This window comes from Chrysemys picta, chromosome 1, assembly GCF_011386835.1.
Source record: "Chrysemys picta bellii isolate R12L10 chromosome 1, ASM1138683v2, whole genome shotgun sequence".
Lineage (NCBI taxonomy): Eukaryota > Metazoa > Chordata > Testudines > Emydidae > Chrysemys > Chrysemys picta.
In genome coordinates this window covers 25,915,896-25,936,927 of record NC_088791.1, presented here as the reverse complement: position 1 = coordinate 25,936,927, position 21,032 = coordinate 25,915,896, and the positions used below count along the sequence as shown (strand labels likewise).

General features: G+C 45.5%; 2 protein-coding genes across 7 annotated transcripts in view; one reads left to right on the top strand and one right to left on the bottom strand.

The window, feature by feature from the left end:
• The window catches only part of FBXL13 (F-box and leucine rich repeat protein 13), a 164,117-nt gene extending 162,824 nt beyond the window's left edge, over window positions 1–1,293 (top strand). For all 5 annotated transcript variants that reach the window (XM_042859369.2, XM_005305811.4, XM_065557102.1 and 2 more), the window contains one exon: window positions 1,013–1,293. In XM_042859369.2, coding sequence (XP_042715303.2) covers window positions 1,013–1,190 — 178 coding nt within the window. In that variant the 3' untranslated portion in view covers window positions 1,191–1,293. The remainder of the gene's footprint in view (window positions 1–1,012) is intronic.
• A 9,831-nt stretch (window positions 1,294–11,124) lies between these two features.
• FAM185A (family with sequence similarity 185 member A) overlaps window positions 11,125–21,032 on the bottom strand; it is an 80,434-nt gene continuing 70,526 nt past the window's right edge. For both annotated transcript variants that reach the window (XM_008172463.4, XM_005305789.4), the window contains one exon: window positions 11,125–11,653. In XM_008172463.4, coding sequence (XP_008170685.1) covers window positions 11,538–11,653 — 116 coding nt within the window. In that variant the 3' untranslated portion in view covers window positions 11,125–11,537. The remainder of the gene's footprint in view (window positions 11,654–21,032) is intronic.

Here is a 21,032-nt window from a genome sequence, read left to right as displayed (position 1 = left end):
CGACCACCACCCTGATCTCTTTGCCTGTAGGGCGGAAACGTTTCCCTGTTTGTCCCTTTAGATTCGATGCTCTTTTGGGCATAGATGGTGCCTCCTTCTGTGTTTATAAAGTGCCTGGCACACTTTGGGCACTAGCACAATCTAAACATCTTAATATAGGGAGAGCCCTCAGAGATCCCAATCATACTGGGGGCCCCATTGTGCAAGGCGCTCTACAAGGAGACAGTCCCTGCTTGGGACCTCTGCCTTGCAGCAGGGTGGTGGGATAGCGGCTTCTGCACAGCGGGCAGGGTGTGTGTGTCTTGGGGCTTCTGCCCAGTGGGGTGCACCTGCCAGGGCTCAGGGCTTCAGTGGGAGCAGGGCTGAAGCCCTGAGCCCCAGCAGGCACCTCCTGCGGGGCTGAAGCTCTGAGCCGCGGCAGCTGCGCCCTGGCTCTCAAACTTCTGAAGATTGTCATATGCAGCTTGGAGGGTCAATAAGTTTGGCCAGCCCTTCTATACAGACTAACTGTATATAGCCTGTACTGAAAAATGTACTGGGGCATGTCTCCTCCCCACCCCCTTCCCTAACCCCAAACCAAAGGCTGTGTCCTTGGAACTTCCGCAGTGGCCAAGGAAGGCTAGGACACACCTGAGTCTGGAACCATGCATGCTAGCTCAGCATCAGCTAGAGCTGTCACTTGACAGCACTCCACAACGTCTGCTCCCGACTAGCAGCTGAGCATGTGACCTCACAGTAACACCCTCAACTCATCTGGAGCTGCCCAAATAACAGCATGACCCATAGAGCCACCCACAGTACTGCATGTTTCATAGAGCGTGAAATAGTTATTTTGACCGGGATAGAATTTGAAGCGAAGACCATTATTGTATCAACTGCTGCTTCTCAAACGGCATAGTGGGGTAGGAAATATGGTCACTCTGAGAATCTGGCCCTGAGGGTTCATATTTTTTACAAATGTTTTTGCTGGAAATTGCTTGTGCACCAATATTAATTTTCATTTTCGTTTCAGACAAGCTGTTTTGAAATATTCAGCCAAGCTAGAGAAGCAGGAATATAATGATGCTGACCCTCCTGCGTGGCTTGGGTATGATAGCGGTGGAGGTGTACTCCCCCTCAACAAGAAACCCAAACCAGGACCTGAAAAAGCTAAAGCCTTGTACCAGAATGAAACCAAAGAAGCTGCATAACATCTTCTGTGCTTCAAGTTTTCTTCAGCAGAGAGTGTAAAAATGAAACACCAAGTTCCTGTTTCTAAAATAGTCATTTAATAAAGCGGATTTTCTAGTTGAATTGTGGAGAGTTTATTTCAAATCTTCTTAGCAGCAATACTGCTGCCCACATTCACAATTACTGTGCAAAGAAATGAAATTGCTAGCTTAATTTTTTAGTGAGCTTTCAGATGCTGACTCAATCTAGTGAAATTTCAGATGTGTTCATCATCTTCCAGGTGTGAGCAGCATCTATGCAGCTGGCAAAGCAGTGTTTATACTTTCACGATATCTAACTAATAAAGAAGCTGTGTGTGTGGTGTTCTTATTTATCGAGAGAGTCTGACTAGGGCTTGCCCCCATGAGGGGACAAGAACCCTGAGTTCTCACAAAAATCTGGAAATTCAGCACCCCACAGAATTAGTTCATATCAAGGACAAATATTGGTATGACCCTCCCCCCCCCCCCCAACTGCATGCGTATTTGTGCCTTCAAATGGTCACTTGCACATGCATTGCAGTAATTGCACATTCAGGCTTCTCATTCTAAAAATGTGTTTCTTCACGTTACTTAAGGCCAGATTGTTAAAGCTACAGCTTGGGGCTTTTGAAAATCCTACTAGGCACCTTGGTGCCTAACTGCCACTGAGAGGCGTAGCGCTTAGTCGACACAGTCAGGTTGACGCAGTGTCAGTGTAAACACTGCCTTACTTATGTCAACTTTAGTGGCCTCCAGGAGGTGTCCCACAATGCCCCACCGTGACCACTCTGGTCACCATTTTGAACTCCACTGCCGGGCAGCAAGGTACACAGGTATACGCCCCTCCCCTCTAAATCCCCGCAATTTTTTGAAATTCCATTTCCTGTTTGCTCGGCATGGAGAGCTCACCTAGCAACTGCCCTGCTGACCATGCCTGCTTCACACTGCAGACGCGCTCCTGCCTGGAGTACACAGGAGGTGGTGGATCCCCTGGGTCTGTGGGGAGAAGAGGCTGGGCAGACACAGCTCCAATCCAGCCACAGAAACGTCAGTATCTACGAGCAGATCACTTGTGGCCTGGGGGAGAAGGGCTACAAGAGGGACGTGCAGCAGTGACGCGTGAAAGCCAGGAGCTGCAGCAGGTGTACCAGAAGGCAAGGGAGGCTAACAGTCACACTGGTGCAAAACTGCAGCCATGTTGCTTTTACAAAGAGCTACATGCTATCCGGGGATGCTTCGGAGGAGTCAGAGTCAGAGGCTCTGAGAGTGAACAGTGGGGAGGTGGTTTTGGAGAAGGAAGAGGAAGAGGAGTATGGGGGACAGGAGAATAGGGGATGCAGTAGTGCAGTGAACCAGGACCTGTTTTTGACTCCAGAGCAGCCAAGGCAGTCCCAACAGTCCAGCACAGGTGAGCCTGATGCTGGGGAAGGAACCTCTGGGAAGTATGGAGTTTGCTTTGATATTCAAGGGACATCTGTACATTTACTCTTTTTTAATCACGGTAGAAGAGGTAGTGAAATAACCAATAGAGATAGAGTTGCTATCTGCTTCTCATTCCCCTCTACAGTTAGGCAGAAGGAGACATGCGGTGCAGCTTGTTTATGTACACCAGGATGTCCTGTGAATCCTCCATACAGATCTTGAGAAAATGTTCCAGGAGGTCCTCTGCAATTGTCTGCCGAAAGTCTCTGGGGAGGGCTGCCTTGTTTCTTCCGCTGCAGTAGAACACTTTCCCACGCCGCCCAACAATTACTTCAGCAAGCACCATTGCAGCACACAGGCTAGCAACATTTGGACCCAGTCTGCAGCTGGATGTATGCAGGAGCTGTTCCCTTTCAGCCTCCATTACCCTCAGAAGTGAGATATCAGCTACAATCACCACCGCCTGTGAGAATGGTGCCAGTATTCAGTTCAATTGCCCTATCCGCATCTACTCATGCCCATGAGCTACCCCCCATTATTTTCCCAAGTCGCCCCCTCCCCCTGGGCCATACTCGCCATGGCTGAGACTGCCACCGTGCTCTCTGAATCCCAAGGAGAAGTGAGAATGTAGTGCTTGCACCTTGTGTGGATCCAGGGGAATGAGTTCAGTATACAAACTTTCCATTTATCTTGTGAATACACTCACAATAGTACCTCTGTACAGCGTATCTTTTGCAGCTGGAAATGTGGCCTTGAGGATCTCTTTATCCACACCAGCGGAGCGGCTCAGCCAGATAAGAAGAATAAGGAAGAGGACGCAGGATGACATGTTCCAAGAGACCTGCAAGCCTCTGGTGCTTCGCCTACCAAGCACAGGGCTTGGTGGATCACACTCATGGACAGAATGGACAGAGATAGAGCGGAGAGGAGAAAAGCACAGGAAAATGAGAGAGATGTGCAGTGTGAGATGCTAGTGCTTCTCAAGTGGCAAACAGACATGCTGGAGACTCTTGTTCACCTTCAGGTTCAACAGATCCATGCTCGCCTCCCTCTATAGCCCATAGAGAACTGCATTCCGGGACCTCTCTACACACACGCCCCACATTGCACATGGCGTCCAGGGCCGTTGCACTACCATTCCACCCCTGGGGAGACAATCATAGAGAATCATAGCTGCACATACACCAACCATGTCTCTCACAGGTCAGTGTATGTGTTTGTGAAATGAAAATGACTGTTCTTTCCCCTTCAAAGGTTCTTGTCCCTGCAGTCATAAAGTTTCATTAAGTTATAAATACATCTGTTTGCCTGGATTTGGAATAAAAGTCTATTTATGGAAATTTAATTAATCTTTATTAGTTCACAACATATGCTGGCTGGGGCTGACATCATTCAGAGATAACAGCAAGAGGTGCATTTGCAATGTTATATTACTACACACACAGCACTCATTACAAGGTTCGTACCGGGGTGCAAAAAGCCAATGCCAGGCAGAGTATACTACAGCAACACACATTACTCACTATTAAAATGGTCTTTCAAAGCCTTCCCACTGAGCAGTTCTTATAGCCCTGGTATCTGGCTGCTCAAAATCAGTGGACAGCCATTCTACCTCTGCCCTCCACTCCAGCGGAAACTTCCCCCCTTTGCTTCACAACTATTATGAAGTGCACAGCAGGCAGCTATAACCATTGGGATATTTTTCCAGTGCCAGGAGCCCAGGGCTATTTTAAATTGCTGGCCTGGGGAAGCTGCCCACGGGGGTAGCAGTGGCAGCCGGGAGCCCCAGCCCTTCAGCAGCGATTTAAAGGGCTCGGGGATTTAAAGGCCCCGCCCACCACCTTGCTCAGGACCCCAGCCCTGTGTACCAGTAAGTCCCTTAAGTTACTTTCACCCCTGAGTGTTCTTTGCTGCCGTTGAGGTGGCCAGTGTATGGCTTCATGAGCCACGGGAGTAAGGGGTAGGCTGGGTCACCCTGGATCATTACTGGAATTTCAACATCCCCAATGGTAATCCGCTGGTCTGGAAAGAAAGTCCCTGCTTGCAGCTTTCTGAACAGTCCTGTGTTCTTATAGATGCTTGTGTCTTGCACCTTCCCGGACCATCCCACATTGATGTGGGTAAAACATCTCTGGTGATCCACAAGCACTTGCAATATACCATAGAAAAGTAGCCCTTTCTGTTGATGTACTCTGCAGCAAGGTGATCTGGTACCAAAATAGGGATGTGTGTGCCATCTATTGCCCCCACGCAATTTGGGAACCCCTTTGCTGCAAAACTATCCAGTATGTCCTGCAGATTGCCCAGAGTCAGTGTCCTGCATAGCAGGAGGCAATTAATGGCCCTGCACACTTGCCTCACAGCAATCCCCACGGTGGACTTCCCAACACCAAATTGATTCCCCACTGACCAGTAGTAGTCCGGTGTTGCGAGCTTCCACACGATCGCCAGTTGCTTCTCCACTGTCAGTGCAGCTCTCATTTTGGTGTCACTGTTCTGGAGCAAGCTCGGCACATACATCAAGGAATATGGCCTTGCACAGCCGAAAGTTCTGCAGCCACTGCTCGTCAGCCCGTACCTACATAACAATCAGTGCTTGTTTCTTGGGCCCGAATCAGCGCTCCACCACCACCAGCTGCTCCATGAATGCCAATAACAGCCTTGAATTGTTTCTTTTTATGTCCCACAGCAAGTTAGCCTCCAAGGAATAGTCATGTTCTCCTAGGCTCCTCTGGTTGCTCTGCAAATACTGCAGGATCAGCGTGCCATGCTCACAACGCTCATCACAATAGTGCAGAGCTGTGCAGGATCCATGCTTCTCTCACAGATGGTGGCTGCATAGGTTTGCGGGGCTTTTGAAAAGAGGCATGAAACATTATGAGATGCAGATATAATTAAGGGATGGAGAAAACTGCATCTTGGGACATTGAACCCATGTTCCCAGTCACCTCTGCATGACTCGTTTGCCCCCCGGAGGCATTGGAAACCCTTGCCAAAACACCCTGCGCTAGATGGTGGCGAGTTGCACAGTGGGATAGCTACCCACGATGCACTGCTCTCTGAATCAATGCAAGTGCTGCTACTGAGGATGCATACCGTGGACACAAGGAGCATAGTGTGCACATGCAAAAGCAATGTAATTACTGTAGCAGCTGTACATTGACATAACTTAGGTCAACTTAATTTTGTAGTATAGACTTGCCCAGAGACAAGCTTTCAAGCTTACATAGAGCTCTTCTTCAGGTCTGGGAAACACACCCAGAGCCAGAGTGTCGTAGTTCAATACAAGATGGAACAGACTGTTTAGCATAAGTAGTTAACACATATTTCAAGAGACCTTTCAAGGTGAAGTGGCCAATTAACACCACTCCAGTCATATGGAAGAAAGGATTGGGGGGAAGCAGCTGTGGGGTGGGGAGTTAGTGAGTTACAGACTGTTGCAATAAGCCATAAATCCAGTGTCTCTGTTCAGTCCGTGATTTTTAGTGTCTGTCAAAGTTATGAATTTAAGCTTCCAGACTCATCTTTTGAAAGTGTTGTGCAACTTTCCTTTGAGGCTGAGGACTGATAGGGTAGGTACGGAGTGATCGTTTTGTGAACAGTGTTCACCTGCAGGGGATATGGTGTGTTTGTCCTTTATAATTTTCCTGTGTGAGTTTATTCTAGAGCATAGTGATTGTCTGGTTTCACCCAGATAGTTGCTATTGGGGCATTTAATGCACTGGATGAGGTACACTACACATGATAGGCATGTGTAGGACCCATCAGTCTTGAAAGGTGTGTTGTGGGGAGTGCTGATCATTGTAGCAGTGGAGATATGTCTGCAGGTTTTGCATCTGTTGTTCTGGCAGGGTCTGTTGCTGGTCTGAGTTGCTATGTCTTGGCCCTGGTCTACACTACAGGGCTAGGTCAATGCAAGGCAGCTTACATCGACCCACCTCTGTAAGCATTGACACAAAAATGTCATTCCTGCCAACATAACGGACCTGCTACACCAACTTAACTCCACCTCCACAAGAGGCATAGTGCTTAGCTCGATGTAGTGGAGTGTCAGTCAGAAGCCATCCCACAATGCCCCACACCGACAGTTAAATCGGTGCAAGCGCTCCTGGTGAGGAAGCGCACTGCTGCCACAAGGAGCATAGTGTAGACATGCAAAAGTGATTTAATTACTGCGGTGGTTGAACATCCACGTAACTTAGATCGACATAATATTGCAGGGTAGACAACCCTCGGTCTATAGGGAGCTTGCTTCTGATTATGAGTTTGGAGAGATTGAGTTTGGAGAGATTAGGGGGTTGTTTGAAGGCCAGAAGAGGGGGTCCAGAAAAGATGTATTTCAGGAAGCCAAGGAATAGACAGGGATTGTGTGGGTTTACAGTGACAGACATGGCAATTTCTTGCAATATTTTTGGAAAAAAACCTTACTGAACTAAGTTTAAGTAGCTTAGGAGCCCATTGTATTAAATGCAAAAGTTATGAATGCCAAAGGACTGTATTGAACAGTGGATCAGACAAGAATGGACTTTTGGACAAAAAGTGTTATGTATTTCCTGAGGAATCTCTAGAGGGAGGTGAATGTAAATTTCCCACCTCTAGTTATGCAAAAACCCAGCCTTTTAAAGCTAGACTCTGACGTGCTGATTAGCTGATCCTGGAATCTGAAGATCAAAGACCAAGCTATATGAAGGAAAAGCTAACCTATTCATAGGGAGGGCTTGTTCTGAGCTAAAGCTGTTATGAACTTGTTACCACAGAAAAACCCTCTGTGGGGAGAGTCTCAAGGACTGACTCCTACCAGAGCCCCAGCTGGAGGGTGTGTGTCTCTGATCTCTGGTAAGCCTATTAGCATGCGTGTGGATTCTTTTATTGTTTTTAACATGTTTTCTCTGTAATGCTTTCACCCTGAGAATAAATGTGCTTGTTTAGAAATGGCTGTGTGGTGATGTACAGCTGTGCGCAATCTTGCTGTTTATAGCCTCTAAGGAAAGCAAAGTGCAGACACTGGCCTGTTTAGGCAGTCTGGCTTGCTGGGAATAACAAAGTATAGGCAGGGAAATGTGCAGCCTGGAAAAACCTCGGTCAGGAGGGAGAGATGTGGGTGTCTGCCCAAGAGAGGTGATGCCAAGGAGCCGAGAGCCTAAGAATGGGGACTCTTGCTTGACCATGGAGGGGAATACAGAGGCAGTTGTCCTGAATTGTGACACTTAGTATGCATGGGATTCTGTCATTGACAGGCTAGAGCTACAGATGGAGAGAACAGGAGACTGTATATGGATATGTAAGATCCATAATTCCCAACTTTTATGCAGGTAAGTCTCAGAAACTCTTCTAGGTATGGGCTATGTAAAGTGAAGTTCAAATGCTTTTCTGAGTGTGTGTTTCTTCACTCTTTCTTAAACAAACAATATTTTGTTCAACTGCAGGTATAACTCAGAGCTGGCTGTTAACGTGGTGCTGACGGCATCCTGGAAGATGAAAGAATTTAAACTGCTACGGCAAGGAAAGAGAACAAGTAGAGATAACTAGTCCTAAAGTGCCTATCACAGGGTGGTTGGCCCTTTAAGGGGAGATGGATCCAGTCCCTACCTGTGACTGACCCTCTGTCTCCCATCTGAGGCTGTGGGGCACAGGTTCAGGTGAGAATGTGAAGAAAACATGGCCTTCATAAAAGCCAGGAAGAGCTCAGATGAGTTATAACTGCAGAGAGAAGGTGTGCAGTGGTTAGTGGCTCCAAGGCAGGTAGTCTGGAGAGTGAGAACTGAAGGGAGCACAGAGACAGGGGGAGACTCTGTAGCATGGAACCAAAACCTGGCTTTGGTGAGCTGAGGAAGTTTATCGTGAATTACACCACAGTCCTGAGGAGACGTAGCAGTGCAGGGACCAAGGGAGGCTCCTTGGACTGGGATCAGACCCTGGATGCTGCTGGACTGAGGAAGCCTGCCATGAATTGCAACACAGCCCCAGGAAGGAGGCTGTGGAGCCCCCAGAACCAAAAGGAAGAAGTTGGGGTCCAAGGACCAGGGCAAAAGGAGACCCGGAAAAAAATTCTCCAGAGAGACCAGGGATTGGCAGAGCTCCATGGCTCAGAGGGAACGAAGGGAGAGCTGGGACTTGAAGTCCTGGACAAAAGTGAATTAGAAGCCTCAAGAAGATTTGTGGCTGAAGGACCCAAGGAGACCATATTCTGTAGGACTTAATAACCCAGACCTCAAAATAACATTCCTGCTCTTGAAGTTCTCTGGGCTGTGAATTAGTGGGAGAACCAGGAGGGGACTGAAGGGAGCATGTTTTGGGACTGCACCCTGCTACCATCCCCAGTGGTATAATAAAGAAGGGGTTCTCTGGGGTTGCTGCCCCTACTGACAGTGGAGCTATAGAGGAGAGAGGTTCATGAGGGCATAAAATAAGCTCTCAAGCTTTTGATGTGCAGGAGCTTGATGACCAGTTTTGCACATAGCGCAGTATAGTAAGTCATAGAATTGTAGACTGATTTCTAGGCAACCAACACAGGAATGCAGGGGCAAGATTAGAAAGGCAAAGGCCCAAAATGAGCTCAAACTAGCTACAGGAATAAAAGGAAACAAGAAGACTTTTTATCAATACATTAGAAGCAAGAGGAAGACCAAAGACAGGGTAGGCCCACTGCTTAGTGAAAAGGGAGAAACAGTAACAGGAAACTTGGAAATGGCAGAGATGCTTAATGACTTCTTTGTTTCGGTCTTCACCGAGAAGTCTGAAGCAATGCCTAACATAGTGAATGCTAATGGGAAGGGGGTAGGTTTAGCGGATAAAATAAAAAAAGAACAAGTTAAAAATCACTTAGAAAAGTTAGATGCCTGCAAGTCACCCGGGCCTGATGAAATGCATCCTAGAATACTCAAGGAGCTAATAGAGGAGGTATCTGAGCCTCTAGCTATTATCTTTGGAAAGTCATGGGAGACGGGAGAGATTCCAGAAGACTGGAAAAGGGCAAATATAGTGCCCATCTATAAAAAGGGAAATAAAAACAACCCAGGTAACTACAGACCAGTTAGTTTAACTTCTGTGCCAGGGAAGATAATGGAGCAAGTGATTAAGGAAATCATCTGCAAACACTTGGAAGGTGGTAAGGTGATAGGGAACAGCCAGCATGGATTTGTGAAGAACAAATCATGTCAAACCAATCTGATAGCTTTCTTTGATAGAATAACGAGCCTTGTGGATAAGGGTGAACCGGTGGATGTGGTATACCTAGACTTTAGTAAGGCATTTGATACGGTCTCGCATGATATTCTTATCGATAAACTAGGCAAATACAAATTAGATGGGGCTACTATAAGGTGGGTGCATAACTGGCTGGATAACCGTACTCAGAGAGTTGTTATTAATGGTTCCCAATCCTGCTGGAAAGGCGTAACGAGTGGGGTTCCGCAGGGGTCTGTTTTGGGACCGGCTCTGTTCAATATCTTCATCAACGACTTAGATATTGGCATAGAAAGTACGCTTATTAAGTTTGCGGATGATACCAAACTGGGAGGGATTGCAACTACTTTGGAGGACAGGGTCATAATTCAAAATGATCTGGACAAATTGGAGAAATGGTCTGAGTTAAACAGGATGAAGTTTAACAAAGACAAATGCAAAGTGCTCCACTTAGGAAGGAAAAATCAATTTCACACATACAGAATGGGAAAAGACTGTCTAGGAAGGAGTACGGCAGAAAGGGATCTAGGGGTTATAGTGGACCACAAGCTAAATATGAGTCAACAGTGTGATGCTGTTGCAAAAAAAGCAAACATGATTCTGGGATGCATTAACAGGTGTGTTGTGAGCAAGACACGAGAAGTCATTCTTCCGCTCTACTCTGCTCTGGTTAGGCCTCAGCTGGAGTATTGTGTCCAGTTCTGGGCGCCGCATTTTAAAAAAGATGTGGAGAAATTGGAAAGGGTCCAAAGAAGAGCAACAAGAATGATTAAAGGTCTTGAGAACATGACCTATGAAGGAAGGCTGAAAGAACTGGGTTTGTTTAGTTTGGAGAAGAGAAGACTGAGAGGGGACATGATAGCAGTTTACAGGTATCTAAAAGGGTGTCATGAGGAGGAGGGAGAGAACTTGTTCACCTTAGCCTCTAAGGATAGAACCAGAAACAATGGGTTTAAACTGCAGCAAGGGAGGTCTAGGTTGGACATTAGGAAAAAGTTCCTAACTGTCAGGGTGGTTAAACACTGGAATAAATTGCCTAGGGAGGTTGTGGAATCTCCGTCTCTGGAGATATTTAAGAGTAGGTTAGATAAATGTCTATCAGGGATGGTCTAGACAGTATTTGGTCCTGCCATGCGGGCAGGGGACTGGACTCGATGACCTCTCGAGGTCCCTTCCAGTCCTATAATCTATGATTCTATGATTCTAAGGAGCCAAAACGCCTACTTATGATCAAATGTGAACTGCAACCCTAAAAGTGGTTTTATCCCACACATTATATAAATAATTCAGTAAAAGGAAATGCTCAGCATTATGCACAAACCACAAATTTCAAATGATAACAATTCATTTAAAAGCAGCGTACAGAATATGGCACCCTCACAAAGCTTACATCAAATTCTTGTATTTTCAGGCATCAACCTGTGCTGAAAATGTTCTTTGCAGTGGTTTTATACTTTTACTTGAAATTCACTAGCTTTCAGAATAGGTGGGGTGTGCAGGTCGAGTTTTACACAAATCCTGAATACACAGGATTGTGCAACTGTAGAAGGCACTAACAGTAAAACCCGTTTCATACAGCAGTCAAATAACAGCAGTCATTTAACATATACAAAGGTTGGGTAAAAAAGTCCTCACTTAATGTATTGTTTACTATATTTTAATAAGTAGCATTCACCACCACTGTACAGTAATCTTCCTTCACTGTTCCTTGATTTTGAATATCTTTGGCCTATTACATCCTCAGGGAACCTGCAGCTTGATGGATTGGAACCAGCTTTGGCTTTTAAGATGCACTGTGCCATCCTGTGTGTCAGCCTTAATCCATTTGTCTCTTTCATTCATTTGATTCATATGACCTGAAAAACAAAACTGCATTCAATTTGCTATTCTGACACATTAACAGTTTCTGCAGTATAAGCTTATTCAGAGCTTTCTGGAAACATTCTGCAAGAGGATTTTATTGGCAAAATTTGGTACATTTCTTAAGATATAGGACTGTTTTGTGTTTCCTTGTTGACATGATACCATTTGTTCTCTGCATTCTTTCAGTAATATGCCAGTGGAATGAATCTGGAGACTCATAATATTTTCTATTCCATAAAATCATGTAGATTAGAATTGCAGTGCGAAAAGAGAGAAGGTGGATGAGGTAATATCTTTCATTGGACCAACTTCTGTTAGCGAAAGGGAGAAGTTTTCGAAACACACCTGTCATGGAAGCCAGAAGCTTTCATCTCAGCTGCAAACTAGTCTAAGAAACATGGGTGAATGCCATGTACCATCATGCTGATTTACTGGGACCAGTTTGCCACTTGCGGAAATGTTATTCTTATTACGGCAGTGCGTAGAGAACCGGACTGAGATTGGGGCTCTGTTATGTTAGGTGCTTTACATTCACGTGGTAAGCGACAGTCCTTACCCTGAAAAGCTTGCAGTCTAAATGGACACAATAAGGGAGCAAGTCAATATCATTTTACAGATGGGGGGGGCTGAGGCACAGAGGACTAGATTCACAAAAAGCCTTAGGTGCCTAAATCCGAATCAGGCCCCACTGGGATTCACAAACTCCCGCTCTGCTACCCCCAAATTCGATAGCTGGCTAAAATCACTTGGCACCTAAATTTTTGCTGTAGAAGTTCCTAAGTAGCTATGTATGTTTCTGCCTCTGAGCAGGCGCACTGCAGCCCCACCGGCCTGAAGCTTGGAGTGAGTCACAAACTGGGGAAGGAAGATAGGCATTCTGCCTATCTCACCTGAAAGACCTGATCTGGGAGGCATGCTAAGAGCCTGCTTACTGGATCAGGCCTTACGGTGACCAGAGGGCGAGTGTGAAAAATTGGGATGAGGGTGCGGGGTAATAGGTGCCTATATAAGAAAAAGCCCCGAAAATCAGGACTGTCCCTATAAAATCGGGACATCTGGTCACCCTATCAGGTTCCTAGAGATGAGCTTACACAAAATGGCTGGGGGCCGTGGGGAAATTAGGACTTCCTTTACAACTTTGAGCCCAGTGGTCAGGGTACTACCCTAGAATGCAGGAGGCCTTCCAGTTCAAGTCCCTCTCCACCTGAGGGAGAGATGGAATTTGAACTGGGATCTGCCACTTCTTAGAAGAGTGCCCTAATCAGTTGGCTATGGGATATTCTGATGGAGGGGGGGGAGTTCCTCCATCTCTCCCGTCGAAGGTGTTCCACTGTGGATAACTAATGAAAGAATTATTGGATGAGAGCGAGAGAGAGAGAGCATGAAAATGATTCTATAGCCTGGTGACTAGAGCACTCAGGTGGGAGACCCAGGACCCAGTCCCCTGCACCAACGATTTTTTAAAAAATTATTTAGCCACAGTGGAAAAGCTTCAACAGGAGAGACTGAGGGAGGGAGCTGAACCGGGGGGGGGGGTGTCTCCCAAGTGAGTGCTCCAACCACTGGGCCAGAAGTAATGAGGAAGACCTATCGTGCCCCCTCCCCGCAGCTTCTTGCTAAAACAGTGTAGGCACCTAGCCCCAAAGAGGGTTTGCAGCAGAGAATCCCATGCAGAGAGAGGCACCTAAATCCGGGCTGCAGGGAGGTGCCTATCTCTGAGAGAGGAGCGGGGTTTAGCATCCCCCCCCACCTCAAATTGGCATCTCCCATTGGCTAGCTTAGGTGAGGATCCACTTCCCATGCTGGCTATTATGAATCCCATTCTTAGGCACCTCTCTCCAGTGGCGCTGGAACATTTTTAATAATGGGGGTGCTGCAAGCCACCCCCTCACCCATCCACTCCTCCTCACCCAGCTGAGGCCAGAAGCAAAGCCCTGGGTGCAAGGTGGCAGCAGCTGTGACCCCAGGCGCAGAGCTGGCAGCCGGGAACCCGAGGGTGCTGCAGCACCCTCCCACCCGTGGTTCCCGCGCCTATGCCTGTCTCTCCCCATTGTACAGGGAGCCTAGGCATCTAACTCAGGCTTTGTGAATGCCAGTGATTTTCTTGGTGCCTAAGTTTCTTTGTGAATCTAACCCAGAGAGATTAAGTGATTTGCCCAAGGTTACAGAGAGAATTTGTGGCACACCTAGAAATTAAACCCAGATTTCCTGAGTTCCAGTCCCATGCCAATCGCAAGATCAGCTTGCACCTTGAACTCCTTTCTAAACATCCTTTTGTTTTATTTAAATTTTTGATGAACTTAGTGCTTATAATATAAGTGTATAATTTGTAAGTTTAGCACTGAGCCTAGCATAGCCTGGGGCAGGAACTGAAGCAGCACTCTAGAACAACTTTGCAAATGCGCCTCGGTTAAACACAAAGAATGCAACACAAAGAATGTGAAATTCTGGCTCCAAAGAATTCCAAGACAAACCCCGCCATGACTTCAATTGGCCAGTTTTCATCCCTAGAATCCAAGTCTTCTTCTTGAGAAGAGGCTGCCACTACTACTGTGGTTTTATGGTGTCGATAAGTGGTAGCTACTGCGAGACTCTGGACAAAATCACGTCAACCTACAAGAGGGCTGGGAAACTATTTCAAAGCAACTGAGAAGACAGTTTGTTTACCCAGCTCTCCTACAGAGCAGGCAGGGATGTCAGTTTCCTAACCTACAGATGGTGCAAGCGCTTTGGGGATCTCCATGTGGATGCTCCAGTGCTTACTCCTCAGTCCCCATGGCAACATGGCTCCCATTGAAGCTTTGCTCCTTTGGTTCCCTTCCTGCATTTGGGCCAAAACCCAGGTTTCTCAACTCCATCTGCCCAAACACTCCGAATGTCTGTCTTTGAAAAACATTTAAAAACAAAAGTGGAGTTCATGACAATGTAGGACGGATGGGGTGTACAGAATATTTGCCATTGCTGAAGTTTATTCAGAAATGTTATCTGAATCCCTATTACTTTTCATTTGCCATAGCTCTCTGGAGAATGAAGAATAGAAATGAAAAGAGAATCTGCCTTCTAAGTAGAGACAGCCCTTAAAACATGAAATTAGACTGAATTTTAAACAGGAAATAACCTTCAGGTGTCAAAAAAATGAGCTGACAAAAATATGAAGGAAAACAATTTTCAGCTGTTCCCTTAGTAATGTTGTATGGTATCTAGAATGCAGCCATATTTCTAGGCTGTAAGAAGAGGGGACAGAGCAAATAGGTGGAGCACAGAAATATATGCCAGGAGATGGAAGTGGGAGTTGAAGGTGCCAGGTGTGAATCTCTTTGGTATGTTTTCATAGACTTCAGCAAGTACCACAGCATATGCATCATTTACCTCTTATTAAATTATTGCTACAGAGCTGGAGAAAATCTTTAAACAAAACTAACAGAAAAAATATCTGAGATGTTTCAAAGTTCTAAAGTTGTCTGGGCTCAGCCTCTAGTTTTGTATTTGCTGTATTAATAAAAATGATTAATTCCTTTTGCTTCCTTTAGAGTTTTGTCTTGGCCACACTGATGGGGAATGCAAGACCAACTTCCCTGTAACCAGAGTCCAGTGTCTGAAGTTCCACTTCCCTGGGACATGGAACCAAGAGCTCCCGGGGGAACAGATTCCTGAGCCCATCCCCATTAGCAGTTTAAATCAGGCTCAGGAGCGTAACATAGTTTAAAGCACATGAAAACTGTCCAACTAAGCTACAATAATTTTATAAAACTGTGTTGGAGTCTTGCCGGAGTAGTTCTTGAGCACAGTTTTGTCTTAACACTCTTCAATGCTTGTACTCCGAATAAGGAGCCTCTAAGTAGGTTTTGAAGGCTGCTTTGCTAACACGTTTAAACTAGGATAGCAAAAGCCATTTAGGTTTTTATCAGTGTGGACAGGGCTTTACTTTCAAAGCACACCATTCATGCTATCTGGGCTATGCACCAAACATACTGCATCTAACCATTAGCCATCCCTTTCAACTTAACACCTAGAAAACAGTATCTTTCCACATGTTTTGATAGTCAAAACAATTGTTCTCTAGACAAAGGGAAATATGCACAGGCTTTCCCGGAGAATGGAGAAGCTAATATGATGCCTTCCTAAGTTGCAAGACACGGAATTTTCTTATTTATTTTAATGTGAATTAATAGAAGAATAACCCTCCAAACCTAAAAATCTACAAAAAATCATATGCATGGGATCTACAAGCTATGGATAAAAATGAGAGCTGTGATTCACATTATAACCCAAACCTAGGGTAACCATACGACCATTTTGGCCAGGACAGTCCCCCTTTTTAATAAAAAGAAGAACAGGAGGACTTGTGGCACCTTAGAGACTAACAAATTTATTAGAGCATAAGCTTTCGTGGACTACAGCCCACTTCTTCGGATGCATATAGAATGGAACATATATTGAGGAGATATATATACACACAGACAGAGAGCATAAACAGGTGGGAGTTGTCTTACCACCTCTGAGAGGCCAATTAATTAAGAGAAAACAAACTTTTGAAGTGATAATCAAGCTAGCTCAGTACAGACAGTTAGATAACAAGTGTGAGAATACTTACAAGGGGAGATAGATTCAATGTTTGTAATGGCTCAGCCATTCCCAGTCTTTATTCAAACCGGAGTTGATTGTGGCTAACTGCTGAGCTAGAATTGATATGCAAACTAGACACAATCAACTCCGGTTTGAATAAAGACTGGGAATGGCTGAGCCATTACAAACATTGAATCTATCTCCCCTTGTAAGTATTCTCACACTTGTTATCTAACTGTCTGTACTGAGCTAGCTTGATTATCACTTCAAAAGTTTGTTTTCTCTTAATTAATTGGCCTCTCAGAGGTGGTAAGACAACTCCCACCTGTTTATGCTCTCTGTCTGTGTGTATATATATCTCCTCAATATATGTTCCATTCTATATGCATCCGAAGAAGTGGGCTGTAGTCCACGAAAGCTTATGCTCTAATAATTTTGTTAGTCTCTAAGGTGCCACAAGTCCTCCTGTTCTTCTTTTTGCGGATACAGACTAACACGGCTGCTACTCTGAAACTTCCCCTTTTTAATCTGTCCCGGGTATCATGACATTTTTGTCAAAACTTGCCATTTGTCCTGTTTGCTCTTGCCAACTGATCATTAGGGACAAATGCAGAGTTTTCAAATTGTGGGGCCCGCCCACTAGGGGTGCATGGAGGAATGTTGAGGGGGGTGAGCAGCGACGCCAGGCGGCTCAGGCAAGTGTTAAAAACAACAAGGAGTCTGGTGGCACCTTAAAGACTAACAGATTTATTTGGGCATAAGCTTTCGTGGGTAAAAACCTCACTGAGGTTTTTAGTCTGTTAGTCTGTAAGGTGCCACCAGACTCCTTGTTGTTTCTGTAGATACAGACTAACACGGCTACCCCCTGATATCAGGCAAGTGATGACACTAGACGGCTCAGGCCTGACACCAAGCAGCTCGGGTGGGCAGCCCTGCATGGCCAGGGTCGGACAGCCAGTCGCAACGCCAGGCAGGGCTGGGGCCAGTGGTGACATCAAGCAGGGCTCGGGGAGAATCTCCCCGAACAACGCCAGGTGGCTCGGGCCCGGTGTCCTTTTTTCAGTTAGGGAAATATGGCCACCCAAACCATTTTCATATGATGATGTGGAAAATTAGGAAATCAGTCTCTGGAATCAGAGTCCAGACTTTGAATTGCTCTCTGTTAAGGCAAGAACAGATGGAGAAATACCATGCCAATGGTGGCTTTTTATTCACACCTTGTGAGTAGTACATGACCAAAGGTTGGCTGCCAGTGCAAGGCTCTAGTTTAAATGAACCTTGACAAGTCTCACAAGTTTTTAACTTTCTTGAGTGAAATGCAAGCTGAAACCAATCAAAAATCTGTTGGACACAAGCTGATCTAATGTGTTATTAAGAAGCTGGATTAACTTTCTATTTGACTCCAAGGAATTTCATCTTTTGCAGATTTTTTTAACTTCTTGCTTAAAGGAGCAAAGTTTCACCAAGATGTGCATACGGACATTGTGAAACTGTAAGAAAGTCTCTTCCCACTCAGTTTGGGTGACACGGGTTTTAGCAGCATTTGAGTCTAGGAAAGAAGGAAATTCTTGAAGAAGTACCTTGAGAATACAGAAAATGATCAGGGTGATCTCCTTTGTTGGGATCAGGGCTCAAACTTAAAATGCAGTAGAGGCTTTTCAATTGCCTTCTTCAAGGTGTGGGGGAGAAGTGGTACTGAGCAATGAGGGATACCAGAAGAGAAAGTCCTCTAAGATGAGCCCTAGCTCTCTGGGACCCATTGGAGAGGGAAAAACGGAGCGCAAACAGATTGCTTTGACCCTTGCAAATTTCTTGAAGGTGAGTCAGCAGCACCTCCTGGTCAATCATGTCAATATCATTGACAGGTCAAGCAGTATTATAATGGAGGCCCACCACTATATGTGGCCAATAGGAAGCAGGCTCCAAAAGTTACCAAGGCTGTCTCTGCACCAAGAGGGAGCCTGAAACCTGGCTAGAAAAGATCCAGGATACTGAAGGATGTCGGGTGTTACTGGCCATCTCATCCATTCCACTCTCAATGATTTTTGCCATGGAAGGAGAGGTTGGCGACAGGATGGAAGCTGGAAGGATCAGCAGTGCCAAGTTCCACCCGTGGAAAGTCTTAGAAGTGGCTTCCCCTACAGTCTTCAGAACCATAATCTGTGGTATTGGGCCAAACTCCACCAGGAATGGCAGTCTGCTCACTTGTTTCTCCGGTGACTTGTTTTCCTTGGCGTTATAAAAAAGGCTACTATACTTTTTTTCCTCCCTATAAACCTCACCACTAAATTAGAGGCTGGATGGCCCTGGGGACTAGGAATGATGCATTGACCCCTTGCTCTTTAACAGGGATAAAGGCAACCCCCAAAACAACACTTAAAGAAGGGCCCATTTTGACCCCAAAATATGAGAGTGATATGATCTACTAGCTGGTGCAGTACGTACTGAAAACATTAAAAAGAAGAACAGGAATACTTGTGGCACCTTAGAGACTAACAAATTTATTAGAGCATAAGCTTTCGTGGACTACAGCCCACTTCTTCGGATGCATATGCACGAAAGCTTATGCTCTAATAAATTTGTTAGTCTCTAAGGTGCCACAAGTATTCCTGTTCTTCTTTTTGCGGATACAGACTAACACGGCTGTTACTCTGAAACCTGAAAACATTATGTGCAATGTTAAAAGCATCTGACACACACCAGCCAAAACATCATATAATTCAATTTGGTGAATAAAGTCAGAGCCATATGCTCAAGGATTTTATAAAAGTCGGCCCGGTTCTCATTATTCCCCAATACTTTACTCCCCTCTTGGACATGAGCAATAACTCTGACCTTCCAGAAAATGGATTGCTTAGGTGAAACTTTCCTTGCCTTCTGCGATGGGTGAGCAGGATGCTTCTCAAAATATTTGTCTTTTTTTTTTTTTATTTGAGATTAAAACAAGGCACCATGGTTTATAAGACTCCATAAAAACTGTTATAAATTGCTTTCTCTGCCCATTCCAAACTAAGCTGCCAAGCATGCAATTTACTCAGCCTGTCTCCATGTTCATATGCAGTATCTCTGCCCGAGATCTGCTGGGAAACAGAATATAGTATGCCTGGTTAATTTCTTGTCTCTGCGCCTGAGAAACTTCAGTCACTGGGATTTTCTCTTGAAAAAGGTTTATTGTCTAGTTTGCTTCTTTTATTTTTCAAATCAAAAACTCAGTGGCTGTTTCTCTTTGCTGATTTTTAGGAAACTGAGTATCCTCACTTCCCCCAGATATACTGCTGGTGAGGGAGATGGTGCGTCCTTGCTAACTCTTAAAGATGTATTCTTTCGGAAGGACTTAAACTTCAAGGTTGTTTACTAGCTATCTGCTAGGTATTGCAGTGATGGGCATGCTGGAAATACAAAAGATGGATTAGAAAGAACTATTCTCATGTCCCAGGATCCTCTAGTTTGAGTGAAGACTCAAAGTGGTGTTAGGTTGGAAAGGTCGCAGAAACCACGTAATGATAATAGATTATTTCACTAAAACTGACCAGATGAGCAAAAGAAAATTCATGGCTGGGGTGTTGGGAAATAGCTGGGCTGACTGCCAGTTCCCTGAGACCAGCCCCCTTTCCCTTTGAAGATCTCTTCACAACAGCAAGCCTCTATTCTCAGTGAGTCTGTGTTCTTTGGCACATGAGCAGGGAATGCAAGTGTGGGGGAACCTGTCCATTGGCTGTCTTGCGCCTGAATGATTCCTGCCTGTACCTTCATGATCTTCCTTCCAGTCACCTTATAGCAGGTAGGTGCAGGTTGCCAGGTAAGCTCTTGGCCAATCAGGCTCTCCCCAGAATTCTGCCAAGCATCCTTCACTTTAATTACATGGTCCTTGCTGTATGTCCTGTACCCTTCCCATTGCCCATGAAGTTCCACACATAGAGTTCATAGTTTGCAGATACCTTCTGATCTTGAGTGAGTGGGCATGGACCAGAGGTTAGGCCACAGGCACTTCTTCCTTATTGCCAAAGAAAAAGATAGGAGTGTCTGCCTAGCATCAGCACCAGGAAAGGAGTTATACTATCACTTTCCACCTATGCAGCCTGACAATGCTAAGAAGGAAATTGGGCCATAGAGTTTGCAAACCAACTCTTAAAACCTATTTTTAGATTTCCTTAGAGTAGCCACTGACTCCTTAGAGAACTGAGGGCTCATCCTTGTTAATTACTCCTTCCATGTTTCCTATTTCCCTCCCTCCCACAGCAAATGCCCCAACTCCTCTGAACTGATCCTCCGTCTCCTGAGAGAACAAATGCCTTCCCACTTCTCTAACTTTCCCATCACCTCTCCTCTCAGCATACTCCACCTACTACTCACCCTAGGCTGTTTCCCTCTTGTCTTCATGCTATTGTACCTAGTAGCAGAGAGAGGACTAGTCGCATGAGTATTACACCAAACTCCAGGGTTCAGTGAGGGTTTCCTATAGCTGGAGGTGGACTGGATCAGAACTCACATGATGCAAGAATTCTACCCTAGAATCATAGAATCATAGAATATCAGGGTTGGAAGGGACCTCAGGAGGTCATCTAGTCCAACCCCCTGCTCAAAGCAGGACCAATTCCCAACTAAATCATCCCAGCCAGGACTTTGTCAAGCCGGGCCTTAAAAACCTCCAAGGAAGGAGATTCCACCACCTCCCTAGGTAACGCATTCCAGTGCTTCACCACCCTCCTAGTGAAATAGTGTTTCCTAATATCCAACCTAGACCTCCCCCACTGCAACTTGAGACCATTGCTCCTTGTTCTGTCATCTGCCACCACTGAGAACAGC